At 33.6% G+C, this 14833-nt stretch overlaps 1 protein-coding gene across 4 annotated transcripts in view; it reads right to left on the reverse strand.

The window, feature by feature from the left end:
* LOC144437576 (TOX high mobility group box family member 3-like) overlaps window positions 1-14833 on the reverse strand; it is a 132372-nt gene that overhangs the window by 635 nt on the left and 116904 nt on the right. For all 4 annotated transcript variants that reach the window (XM_078126541.1, XM_078126543.1, XM_078126539.1 and 1 more), the window contains 5 exons: window positions 9366-10040; window positions 7988-8224; window positions 7242-7322; window positions 5187-5441; window positions 4401-4525 (listed from right to left, as the gene is read on the reverse strand). In XM_078126541.1, the coding sequence (XP_077982667.1) occupies window positions 4401-4525; window positions 5187-5441; window positions 7242-7322; window positions 7988-8224; window positions 9366-10040 (1373 nt within the window). The remainder of the gene's footprint in view (window positions 1-4400; window positions 4526-5186; window positions 5442-7241; window positions 7323-7987; window positions 8225-9365; window positions 10041-14833) is intronic.

Below are 14833 nucleotides of genomic sequence, written 5' to 3' on the forward strand. Positions count from 1 at the left end.
GCCAAACCAAACATATTTGAACTTTTAGAAAACAACAACAAAATAGATTTTCAAACTATTTTTAATATAATATTGAAAAGTTTTTGAAATAAAAACTTAAACATTATATAACATGAGTACAATGCTAGACATTCAAACTTGTAAATAAAAACAAGTAAATTCCCAAATAGAGAAAGTGAAAATAGTGTTTTGAGGAGTTCTATTAGACACAAGTTGAAAATATTCACAACTTGAGAAATATTTAAAACAACAAGAAGGTGAAAAAAAAATCACAGCAGTATTAAAGAAAATAAAGATAATAAATGTGAAATATTTGAAAACATTCCAATATTTAAAAGATTTAGATATGAAACACTCCGATTTGAAATGATTTCAATGAAAATTGTTTCCAACTATTCGAATATAAACATTGGAATATCTTGAACGTTAAAACCCAGTACGCCTATATCAGAGTGTTTTACTGACGATTCTACAGGGAATGGAACTGTTGTGAAATCCAAGAAGATAATGGTCAACCAATTATATTATAGCTTTGATTTTGTGAAAGAAAATGACATCATCATTACTCTACAAGGAAAGATATATTTAAAAGCCCCGAGCATTTTGGTGTTCGATATCATTCCTCAATATTTTTCTTCGTTCAGCCAAGGAAAGTACAAGTGACCTGAGTGGCCTTTTCACTACGAGTTGCTAGACGAGCAGTGGACAAACCCTTAGGTTACTCGTATTTTCCGGCCTAAATGAAAAACAAAATATCGGGGGAAATGATAATAATTATACCTCCTCAAGATGAAAAATCGGGGAAAAATAATGGTTGATTTGGATCATTATGAATTATATTCTGAGGACTGCAGAACGAGTGACGTCGACACGGGTTGTTGTGAAATGTTATGTTAGGGGATATTGACTGGCCAATTAGGCTTGCATTTATGATGTACAAAAAAGTCTTGTTTTGAGAAAATAACCACAGAATTGAAGGCCATATGCTGAGTATACATGTATGGCTTTAGGAGTCATTTTTGTCGCATACAATTTTATTTAAAAATGTACTTGTAGTATTTCACTGATAACATTTTTTAAAAACTTTTTTGTTAGATATATAATGACTTAATCATAATATTGTACATCCTGATCAGTATTGAATCATCCGTGCGTAAACATATTTGTGGAGCAGTACACATAGATCTGTACCGAAAAATCACCACCCCCCAAATTAATCACAATTTCAACTTATTACAGTAAATATACTCCTAATAGATAATGATATTTTAACATTGACCATATTTTTGGCTATCTGATCACCAAAAAAAATCAAGTTACAGCTGGTGTGGCTTTTTAAATGTTTTGATAATACAATTAGTATATGTACACAAACAAGTCAAAGAAACTCCCATTATGCCATCAACTGCTGAAAAAAGCTCAAAAAAAAAATTACGTTTATAATGCCACTGAAGGCATATATTGTAACATTATCGGGTATACCAGAATAGTGTACTCAAGGTTTTATGCAAGTATTTTCAAGCAAATCAAACACCCTTAAAAGTCAGCTTGCACTTTTTAAAACCCAAAGATTTTCGGTTTGAATGACACAATGTATCAAGTATACAACATCCAGTGAATCAATTTGTAGCTTTATTTGTATAAAACTTGATTAAAATCTTATCTGACATCCTTTTTAGAATGTCTCTGGCGCTTAGTGAATTCAAATATCGTGTATACAGCAGAGATGCATAGGGAAGTAGGGATTGACAAATAAATCCTAAGCTGGTACGAACACAGAAAACAAAAAAACCTACACTAAGACGCATTTTTAATGCTGAATCCTATCTTAGAATTCATTATGACGACATAAACTGAACTGAATTAAAAGTGTCAATCAACACCGAATTTGTGTCTTTACTTTCAAAAATCATCGCAGTCAAAATGAATGTTTTCAATACGTTAATTAAGTATATCACAAAGAGATGATGTGGGGGGTCGGGCTATAAGTACAAGCCACACATTATTAACCCGACCACGCTATCACTTTCATTTATGAATCATTTAAATCAAACACCTTGTCTTGAACAACTGAATGAAACGTGATCACGTTTAATGTGAGCTCAGCATATGGTGCTGTGTTTCCATACTGTCGTAATTGTCAATTCTTGCGTCCAACCTAATTTGTTTTTCTGTGAGGAAGGGAGGTGGGACTCATATTTCCCTCGGACTCCTAATGCTAATTCTGGCCTCCAAGAGTAATGGATTTAAACTAAATAATGATAGTAATGCAGTGTGTAGTACTACAAAGTAATTACTTTAACACATCCTGTGTAGTTACTTTGACATTAGTCGGCTCAAATCACAATGCCCTGCAGCTAGCCACAAAATATCAGAGGTTATTCAAGCTAATAAAGCCCAAATTTCTTCATCCCCTCATAAAGGCAACTATTATAATCATTAAACTAATGAGAACGTATTAGCATTTAATATCTCTCAAGGCCATTCTCACCTCTCTTCAAATGCTAACAAAATTTCGGGTGAAAAAAAAAATTGTTGCTTTTTTTTACTATTTTTAGACATTAAGCTAGCCTTGAGCAATGGCGCTGTCAAAATTTTCCAAAATTGAATGTGCTGTGCTCGTAGGTATATTTTGTGTAATTTGAGGTAGCTCCAAGAACAATCAGTTTCCCCTTGATAATTCTCTCTGCCTGTAAACCATCTATGAGCTATTATCTTAATAGACTAAAAACATACAGTTTTATGTGAAAGTTTGTCGCCTTGCCTTTGTCGTTCTGTTTATTCACTTGCTGTCTATTCATTTGTTGTACAGTATAACTTTAAATTCTTGTTGATTTACAGATATTTGGTGAAGAGTGAGAGCCAACAACTCTGAAATTCCGTCTCACACACACACACACACACACACACACACACACACACACAGTCTGTCTGATTGTCTGTCTATGTCTGTGACTCTGTCTGTCTGTCTGTCTGTCTCTGTCTCTGTCTCTGTCTCTCTCTCTCTCTCTCTCTCTCTCTCTCTCTCTCTCTCTCTCTCTCTCTCTCTCTCTCTCTCTCTCTCACCCTCCCTCCCTCCCTCCCTCTCCCTCCAATGATTATGAAAAGATTGTATCACTCTGGCCATCAAACAAGTGTAACACCAAACCATTAAGAATTTTGAGATTTGGTTTCTTTGGGAGGTTGGAGGTAAGGTGGGGGGATAGGTGAGAATGATGAAATGACTGTTATATGTGATAGAAGGACTGTGTACCTTTTATCTTGTCACTACCATAAGGCTGTACATGCATGAGTTGCCTAAAAACTGCTCAAGTCAAGCTATTTGCTGTTTTATACAAAAATTTGACTTTCCTTCATTAAAATGGTTTAACCCTTATTTTCTTCTTTAAAATAATGACCAATGTTTCCATTTTTCTTTGACATGTCAGTTATTTCCCCAAAGTGTAATTTTGTTGAATTGAAACAATGCAATTTGAGGAATTTCCACTTATCTTTCTGTATATAAATATTCCACTGTGGTTGAAATCCTCTGGTAATTTGAGCTAGTAATTGACTAGATTTGAGACCAACGGATAATTTGACCTAACAAACTAGATTTGAGACTTATGGATAATTTGAGCTAAAGAAAAACTCTATTCAAATACAACATTTATCCTCAATGACAGTATGCATTCTCTAAGCCGATTAGCAACACCACTGATGCACAACAAATTCTTGTGATGCACCAAAATTTGGTGTTCCCCCTATGGCTTGCAAAGTTGTAAGTAACAAGAAAATGTAGTTTCTATCAATTTGGCCCATCTCTTTTATCAAATATGTTGGCAAAGTAGATAAAATCTACTTGTGTTAGAGGTTTGTACCAGAGTGTTGTTGTTATGTGTGGTATAAAATTGGTGACATTTCAAGAAAGTTCCGTACCATTGTTTTTGTTACAGATGGTATAAAGAGGGTAAAATTGTCCATGACATTTTTACCAGAGTTGGTCACCAAATTTAACGAGTACTGACATTGGAAACCACCTATTTTACCAAATTTTTTTCTACACTATTATTGGCGCCATCAAACATTGTAAATTATCACATCCTGTATACTACGTCCAGCAGCAAATCATTGAAGATAAAAGACTACAGGCCAAACTGGGTTTCAAGTTCAAAATGTCAGAATATTAACATCTTTTCAACAAGGATGGAACAAACCATTATTCACAGGTAGATATAGAGTGGGAACAGGAAAAAACTACTTCGTGTTGATACATTGTGGGATAATTTGTTGCTATTTTTTGCCATTCCAGTTTGTCTTTCCAAACCAAATAATTCTGCAGAGTTTAAAGGTGAGTCTTCCCCTGTCAATAATGGTACGTTCCATGCAGAGTTAAAAGGTGAATCACAACTACAGCTTACCTGCAATGACTAACAACACATTCATTGCTGCAGTATTCTTTGTCCCAATCTGCACTTTCGATTGCTAAATTCTCGCAACCATTCCGCATACATCTCACCGGCCGCCTTCTTCCATTTGTGTTTACCTGTATACATGGAAAAAATATTAATCTCCTTTTCAATTTCAGTGACAAAAGTTGGCAAAAATAAAACAAAAAGTAAAAAAAAGAATTGTCGACCATCTTAGTTTTTCAAAAGAAATTGTAATCATAATTGACAATGACACATACAGGAATGTGGTCATGTGACTGTTGCTACGGTTACACGTACCGGTACTATAATCAGTTAGGTTAGTACACATGAATTTTGATTCAATTTCAAGGTGCACCTGGTTCTTTTCACAAAATTAATATAAATGTAGCCTTACAATTTGACTCATGCCATGATTAAGCTCTACTGCACATTGCATGACATCTCCTGAACATAAATTTTGGGAATGACATAAGCTTAAAGTGTTCATTGAGTCAACAGCCTATCAAGAAGAAGAAGGTAAGTACTGTTACCATGCCAACTTGCAGAATGTAATGGCTTATCAAAGGACAGTTACACTTCTATAAGAAAACAAGCCAGGAAATCAAAAAGCAATCCAACAGGAAGCCCTAAAATTCTGACAGTCATTAAAGTCCCCGAGATTCTAATCTGAGAGATATTTTGAGGATTTTAGAAACTATTGCTTTATGCCCAAAATACCCAGGCAACGTTCCAAAAAAAAACCCCAAACCACACATACGAGCAAAAACAACTTACCATTTGTGGTTGGAGTTTTGGGCTTGTGATGATGGTTTGTACAACTGGCTGTTGAGATGTTGTCTTGGCAACTGTTGTCATGGTGACAGTGATAGGCATGGAAGCTGGTGCCATTTTTGGTTTAGGTGCAATATTTCTAGGAATCAGTGACTGTACTGTTGTGGTGGTGGTGGCTGTAGTCAAGGTGCTACCTACAAGACCCATTTTTTTCTGTTTTTGTAGAATTTCGTCTGATTCGGCTTGATCAACTGCAGCCTGAAATAAAAAGAAAGATTTTGGGATAAATTAAAATTTTTGTAAATTTTATGGGTTTAAAAAAAAAGTCTGTCAAAGTTTTCTAGCATTTTATCATATTTGGCTTGATCAACTGTAGCCTACAGTAAAAGTAACTGCCGATGTTTTCAATGCATTTTATGCAAATCAGCTTGATCAACTGCAGTCTAGATAAAGAAAATTTTCCAGAAAAAAAAGAAAATTTTCCAGAAAAATATAAAATTGTAAGTTTTTTGTTAAAAATTCTGCCCATTTGTTTTGCTCATAGAGTTGTAACTGTCGAACAGGGATAAAAAGAGGACAGTGCCTTTCTTGTAGTAATATTATCTTGATTGGAATAGAAGTGAGAGAGGGTATTAAGAAAAAAACTATTAAAAAAATATTTTAAAAAACTCTTTGAACGGCATGGAATTTCATGCAAATTTTATCTCTTACAAAAATGTTCCCAAATAACTGAAACTTTCACCTGCATCTGATCAATTTTTTGCTATAAAAAAATATGGAAAGTAAGAGTGCAAAAAAAAAAAAATGTATTGGCACTACTACCCAACAAATACCAAGTACAGTATATACAGTTTATATTACTGTACTTATTAGCAGGATGGCCATATTGCTATAAACAGCATCATCGCGAAAAGAGCTCCGCAAAAGAAACATACCAGCTAAATTCACCCATTACATCTAGTGTATAAAGATGTATGCCCATAGATTATGTAGGAAACAATATCTGTGATACAATTACCATCCTGTGCTAACTCTTAAGTCTGTCCGTACAAATTGCTGGCACCATGTCATTTTACAAAACAAAATTAGCATTTATATATCCATCAATTGCATTTACAGTTCATGTTACGAGAGTCTCGCAGTTAGGACTCCATATTCATGTCGCCATTGCATAATAATATGACATTATGTACACTTTGTATCAATTTAGGATGTCTGATTAGCACGACAAAATGTTTTCTCGGTACATATCTTGAAACTAATGCAAATTATGTTAGGATTACCAAGTGACCTATTTCACTGCTTGAATTCAGAAGAGTGGTAACAACTTTAATTTATCAAATCGGATGAAAATTATCTTTAAAAATATCTGTAAAGCCGACACCAATTATATTTCTGAATCAGTGAAAAGTGTTGTTCGTTAAATTGTAAATTTGGTTTATACTTCATCATTTTCAACTGAAAACGATATTACTTTTTTGTTTAGTTGGTGACAATTTGAAATATATTTCATACTGTTTGTTGCTATGCATACTGTCATGGTTGCTATGTTCTAATTTAGAAGATTTGATTCATAGGACAGTTCATGTCATTTTATAACCTGCAAAACTTTCCTGTTTTAGAGTTGACAACAAGTACTAAAATATATGTAGACAACAGGCTATAATATCTATTGCACTGTTTGTATATACTGTACTGCTTGTTGCTATGGAAATGGTCATGGTTGCTAAGTTCCAATTCATAAACTGCAAAACAGAAGAGCATGAATTCCAGACTCCTTTTTGTTGAAGTTGTTACAATTAAAAACCAAGTTAATGTTCTGGTCTATTTGGTCAATCTTTAAGTTTGGCTTGTTGCTATGCAAATGGTCATGGTTGCTAAGTTCTAATTTCATAAACTGCAAAACAGGAGCACATGGACTCCAACCTACTTAGTGTTGAAGTTATTATATTATAATCAACTAAATACAATTAATGTTCTGGAATATTTGGTTTACTTTTGAAGTAAAAATGATAAAAATTGCACTTTTTTGCCCCTTTTTCTGCTGACATCACATACCTTGGACACTAAACTGGCCCTGTAGGCAGCTAATTTCTTTAAGTATTCTTTTTTGGCAGCTTCTGTTTTCTGTTTGTACACCTACAAAAGTAAAATAAAAAATACATCTAGAATGTTTAGCAAGGCAACATGTAAAGAGAGAATACAGACATAAAATGATATGAAATTTGCACACTAACTATTGTCCACGTATGCAATCATGATACACTTGTACATTAAGCTTTTGTTGATAAACGACAACTGTACACAATGTCTGACAAATTGATTTTGTGATTTTTCCCAGACAAAATTCAATCTATGGATTTTTTTCCAAACCTCAACAATATGTTGTATTTTGATTGTACAATAATTGGAGTAGAGTTCATATGAGACACCAACAATCGTAATTGGAGTAGAGTTCATACTGACACACCAACAATCATAACTGGAGTAGTGTTCATACTGACACACCAACAATCATGTTTTGAATACAAGTCTAAAACTTTTATTGAACAAAATTTTGCTTTTCGTGTACAGGCAGAAAGTTGTTGCTGTTTTTTCTGCAAAGGTTTTGGAACCCTGGTTACAGAAAAGAGTAAATCTGGAAGAAAAAAAACTTGTAGATATTTCGTTTCCATATCCTGTGGCATAATTTTGGAGAGGGTATGGAAAAGTAAAGGAAGGAGAATGCCAGTATGACTAATCTAGCACTCTTCAAACAAAAATATTACAGGTTTCCAAACTGATTTAACACAATTCCTACTTACTTGTTTTTGTTCTACTCCTAAACTATCCCACATTGAGGCCACAATCTTTGACACTTCACCGAAACTAGCATTTGGATTTTGGCCCTTGATAGCAGCTTGAGTATCACGAAAAAACAAAGCGTATGCTGACACTGGTTTCTGTGGTTCGTTCGGGTCCTTCTTTTTCTTCTTTTTCGGCGTTTTCTTTTTTGGAGGAGGCGCTTCTGTTTGTGCTGTCCGCTTAAGTGTACCAACAACCTGTTTATATATATATATATATATAATAAAAGTGATGGTGACATTAGAAGTGAGATATACTGGTATGTGTTGTCAGATAGAAAGCATTTATAACATGAAGCACATGTTGTTTAAAGTGGCCATATGGATGAGGATTGGGTATTCATTTTGATAAAACAATTTTATCATGGTATCCTACTTGAAAAATCAATGTGAAACAACGTAGAATAACTCCTGTTTGTACCTCAATGAATTGCAAAAGAAATGTGTATTATATCTTTGTTATTGTAAGTAAAATAACAAACTTTCTCCTCAATTTTTTTTTTAGCTTTCTGCAATGTATTGAGTTACATTTGTGCAAACACAGACTTGGTTTATGTTGTTTCACATTGATTTTTTCAAGTAGGATGCAATGGTAAAATTGTTGTATAAATCATAAATCCAAAATAAATACCCAATCCTCATCCATATGGCCACTTTAAAATAAATTAAAGACCCCCACTACTCCGTCTACATGTTAAAATTGAACTCTCCTGTTTATCATTAATATTAACATTCAAGTCAGAATGTCATTTCAATCCATCATAAACATGTATCATTAATTTCAATAAGTCATCAATATTTATCTCCATGGTAATAAATTTGACCCCTTGCTAGCTCATTTTAGATTCAGTGCCATGTTTATTAAATTTAAAATTTTGGAATTTTAGGTATAGTCATGAAATTATTTTTGTGACAAACTAAAGTGTGGAGAACTTGTCAGTCGGATATATTTTGATTATTGGGGGTTACCATACATATATGACTTTGCTGCATGTAATAACTAATAAGACAGTTTTTGTACTGAACAAGTAAACAAAAGTATGTGCTAAAATTTACAGCATGTGTGACTGTAAAGCAACATTGTATCAATGGACATTTCTACAAGACATAAACAGGAGATGTGCATTTCAGTGAAATCATGTTCTATTCACAAATAGGAAATACATTATGATAATTCCTAAAAAGTTAGCATGTGACCTTCGTTCCCTGTGATTAAGGTCTATAGTCCTGCAAGAGGGCGCTATTTGTTAAAAGGTCTATTACATCTCCTGCATACTTTCAAGAATGTTCAAGGGTGTAACATACCAATAGTCATTTTTTGGCATGTATCAAATCTTACCTGTGCAAGTGGAGTGTTATCGTCGCTATCTTCGCTACTTTCGTGATGATGACCAGGTGATCTCTGCAAATCAGAACGAGGCGGAGACGGGCTGTGTTTCTGTAACCTTTTATCAGCACCCAATGACATACTCTGTTGCATTCCCACTTGGAGACCCAGCTGTGAACTGATTGCTGATTGGTTGATTGTGGACAACTGACTAACTTGACTTTGTACATGTTGTGGTGGTGGTGGAATGTGAACATCTCGCGGATGAACAAACGAGGGACTCGTCACTGTTGCCATAGCATCTGTTGTTATGGGAACATGATGTGAATACGATTGCTCTCCTGTGGATTGCACAGAATAAGGGATAGCTTCGATTCCCAAACTGGAATTGCAGGCAGTGATGGGCGGAATATCAATATTTTGTGGTGGGAACTGGGGGTCTGGAAAAGTTTCCGTAGAGGGTGTTGGCACCGAATCTGTCGTTTCTGTGATATGAGACAATGCTTGTGTAAACGTTGGATTTGTGTCGTGCGTAAACGTTGGTGACGGACTCGTCATTGGTTCTGTTAAGGCTGGCGGTGCATTGGGGTCTGACATAGTGCTTGATATCGCGTCCATAGCCATAGCTGGTGGTGTGATAGGTGGAATCTCAAAATCTTCGTCTCCTAAGCTTGGTGTATGAAATGTCTAAAAACAAAAACAAAAGAGATACAAAATATGATTAATTAAATTAATTTTCGCCAGTTTAATTTGTGTTCGACTTTGAACACAGTTTGTTTTGAAAATGATCCACTTTCAGCAGCATTTTCAGACTGTTGCATTTTCATGTCTGTTTCCATGTAAATGGGAGGTGCAAACGCAACAAACTAATTGTGTTTTCATTTGAAAGCAGCATCGTGTAAACGGGACCTAATTTCTAACTTCTCTTATCCATTATAAAATAAACAATCAATAAAATCATAGAACCTGAAATGACCTCACTCCAGGGTCCAAGATAAAACGTGCACTAGATTAGATTACTTTCTATGTATCTGATAATTCACTTATTCCTTTTCATGCATGGTAGATTCACATATTCACAAACGTTTCATTAATTTACTTATTCATTTTTAATATGTCTATAACGATAAGATACATGCTACATACAAATTAGCATATTCCAGGTTTGCAGTAATTTACTAATTTATGTTTATATATAAGGCTAAAAAAAGAAAAAAAAATTGTTTTTGATCGGTGTACACATTACTTAAATACTCTTGCATTGGTCATTTTTCCCCCCACACTTTTGTCCATTTTGGAAAAATTTTGAAAAATAAAATTTGTAGCATGTCATTGAAGAGACAACATGACTCGTCCCTGCAGACAGCTATTGGTTTTAAGACAACACAGTATGTCGTCATAGCATGTCGGCTATTAGAAGTTTAACAAACGACGTCTCCAAACGTATCTCCAATCAATTAACGTCAGAGTAAGCTTCATACATGTATAGTAGGTCAAAAACTTAGCACGGAAGAACACAACTACTGATATTTACTCAGTAAGCTGAAAAGTGTTAATTTTTTTTTGGGGGGGGGGGAGGGAGACTTCACTGTGATAGTGACTTCCTTCAATCTCATTCTTGTTGGTTCAATCAATCTTATACATGTATATCTCCGATAAAGAATAAGTATACAAGATTAAATGTGGTGTGGGATTTCCCATTCATATCGCAAGGTTGGACTTAATCCATACACAAATCTTGTTAGAAATGTGAGACGGTAGTGTGTATCAAAACGATTGAAGATACACTGTTCAGATTACTTCAGGCTACTATTTTCTCTAATGGGATTGAATGGTCAATGGTTATACCTAATTTTCTTGGTTTTTTTTTTTTTAATTTTGATTGTTCCACACTAGAAGATATACAGAGAGACATATCTCATTTTCTCAACTCTTCACCTGCGCAGAGTAATGTCACCATGAATTACCAATTAAGTAGAATCTGTACAAATATATATACTGACATTTAATATTTTGTCACAAAAGAAAATTACTTACATACATACATGTACTTGTTAAACTGGAAGGAATGACTGCATCAGTATGTTTGGAAATGTTATCACTAAACTATGGCGTTGGCTGCTTTACTTTATCATGTTCCGAATATCTTTTTGCCACAATTTACGTTATTTTTTTGATGATTTACAAAACTTCATTTTAATCATAATCATAATAAATAAAGTGAGTTGAGCACATTATTTATCTTATAGTGGGTACATTTTCCATTTAATTGACACCTTGGGTGTATTATTTTAATACGTTAAAGTGGGTATCTTGTTCATTTAATCATCATCCTAGGGAGTATTGTAAGTAGGTACTTTGTCCATTTTATCATCTTAGGGAGTATTAAGTGGGTACCTTGTCCTCAATTGTCATCTTTAAGAAATGGATAAGTGGATACCTTATCCATTTTATCATCATCTTAGGGAGTATTAAATGGGTACCATGTCTATTTTATCATCATCTTAGGGAGTATTAAATGGGTACCTTGTCCTCAATTGACATCTTTAAGAAACAGATAAGTGGATACCTTATCCATTTCATCATCATCTTAGGGAGTATTAAATGGGTACCATGTCTATTACATCATCATCTTAGGGAGTATTAAATGGATACCTTATCCATTTTATCATCATCTTTGGGAGTATTAAATGGGTACCATGTCTATTACATCATCATCTTAGGGAGTATTAAATGGATACCTTATCCATTTTATCATCATCTTAGGGAGTATTAAATGGGTACCATGTCTATTTTATCATCATCTTAGGGAGTATTAAGTGGGTACCTTGTCTATTTAATCATTCTGGTGTGCTGCAAGTGTTTGTATTCATAATTTGTCTGTATCAGGAGTTATGGAGGGTCACTAAACTTTATAGGCTAATTTGATGGAGTTAGGTGTATCAGCCTCATCAGTTCTCCTATAATTTCCTCCAATAAACAAGAGTGGTTTTAATACCCCATGGCCAAAATAACGGCAATAGGCATCACTGAGCTTACACACTCTGTATTCAAATCACTGCAAAATGCCTACCAATCCTAAACGATAGTGATATATCCTTCGATGCACTTGAAGGAAATATCATCATCCACACTTTTAAAGTTTTATTCTGGACAAGATAATCAATTGCTTCACCTTGAAGTTGTACAAAATATTCATTGAAACTATTTTCAATTATTAAGTAAAACGGGGAAAAGGTCACTTTGTACGTTTTACAACTTGGAAAACTTGTAACTTAAAGCTCGATTCTTAGATTTTTTATAAAAAAAATTCAGCTTAAAGAATTTTTAATTTCAATTTAGAAGTTTAGCTAAACATACTTAACAATTACATATCTTTTAGAATTCCCTGCTTTCTGCTTTTTATGTCCGGATGTCACATGTGACGACAGATTTTTAAGGATAAGCAAATAATCATAAAAATACTCAAGTTTTAAATGGTACAGTTTTTTTTTAAATTTACTAATATTCATTTATTTTTTATTAATTTTTTATTAATTTTTTTTTTTTTTTTTGAGGGGGGGAGTTAGAGATTTTGTCTTAAACAGAAAGCATTCATTTTTCTTTGACAAAACACATAAAAATATTATAAAGTTTGTACAAAAATTTGCCATAAAATGTTATATCTGTACTCTAACAGCAAGGGAGCGTGTCACTGATGTACATATAAACGCCAGGTAACAATGTGAATAATGTTACTCTGTGTTCACAGCCAATTGTTAATAAACTTACTTTTCATCAAGCTCTGCGTTCTAACAATTTCTGACATTGAAATGTGATAGTACATCTAATGTTCATTAAAAAGAAATTTCTGTCCTGTCTGATCAAACTGCATGACGTGAAAGTTGTGCAAACGCCATAAATATGAAATTTTAAATGGGAAAAAGTGTCAGTTATTATTTACATAATCCACTTAATGTCAAAATTAAATTCAAACAAATTTTGGCATTCAAATTTGACAGTTATATCCAATAAAATGACACTTCCATCTAATTTAATCATAGAAAGTGTTATGTAAGTTAGATTTATGCAGACTACATCAAATCATGAACATTTTGAATAAAAATTTTGGTAAGATAGAGCTTGTTGAAAAGTATGTCATATTTATGAAAACAAATCAGGTTTTTTTTCTTGCTGAACCTATCTACTATCACAACTAAGTAAAAAGTGCACAATTTTGAATTGGAAAATTTTGGCGGGAAAGAGTTTGTATTGAAGCGTATGACACCCTCATCCCATCAATTGTAAAGAAAACACACTCGCATCTTCTATGGCAGGATTTTTTTCTACTTTTTTTTTTTTTTTTTGCAAGACAGTGTCACTTCATTTCCTGTGAGAAGACATTAATTGTTGATAGCTCATAGTACCACCTTGGGGCATTCCTACCTATACAGTAATATAATCATTGCAGTGTGCATGTACTTCTTTTCTTTGTCAATGCCAGTACATACAGCTAAAATGATGTAAGCTTGGTATTTCACTCATGCAATATTACAATTAATACACACCCTCAGAAAACTTCTAATGTAAAAGAAACAATTATTGTATGTGCCGTGCACAGTGGGGATGAAGAGGTAGTCAAGTTGAAAAGTTAGAAAATAAACAATTCCAGCCATTAAAATCATCAAGTCCATACTAATGTTTTCATTAGAAGCCAGGTTTTTACTGCATTGTGAAAGAATAACAATGCTTATCTCTGTTCAATGTGATTGGGTAAAGGATTCTGCTGTGTTTATTGTGTCTCTGTTATTGTTAGTCTAGAGTTGAAATATGTCTAGCTCTGTGTCAAAAACATAATATCCCATGAGTGAAACACCAAGCCTACATTATTTTAGCTATATAATCTACAATCACTGTACGTACGTACGTACGTACGTACGTACGTACGTATGTATGTATGTATGTATGTATGTATGTATGCTATGATATGGCTTTCAAATTAGATGGAATCTAGTTCATGACTGAAGTACTTACAAGTTACACATCTGTATGTGTATATTTCTACTTTTTTTATTCCGAAATCCACATTTCGCCCTACCAATGTAGTTATTAGAAGGGGCCACATGGATGAGAACTGGGTATTTATTTGTGATTTTTAATTTATAAAACACTTTTAATCATGGCTTTCTATTTGAAAAATAAACGTGAAACAAACATGGACAAAGTCTGTGTTTGTAACTCACTACATTGCAAAAAACTCAAAAAGTGTATATAAAAAAAAGTTTGTTATTGTATGTAAAATAACAAAGATTTTACATACTTATTAATCTTTTGCAATTTACTGAGTTACAAACAAGGACTTGGCATACATGTATGTTGTTTCACATTGCGTTGTCAAGAAGGAAGCCGTGATAAAATTGTAAAAATCAAAATCAAACCCAATCCTCATCTACATGTATGTAGACACTTTAAATACTGTTATGTAGTATTTCACATTTCAC

The sequence above is a fragment of the Glandiceps talaboti genome, chromosome 7, assembly GCF_964340395.1.
Source record: "Glandiceps talaboti chromosome 7, keGlaTala1.1, whole genome shotgun sequence".
In the NCBI taxonomy this organism is placed as follows: Eukaryota; Metazoa; Hemichordata; class Enteropneusta; family Spengelidae; genus Glandiceps; species Glandiceps talaboti.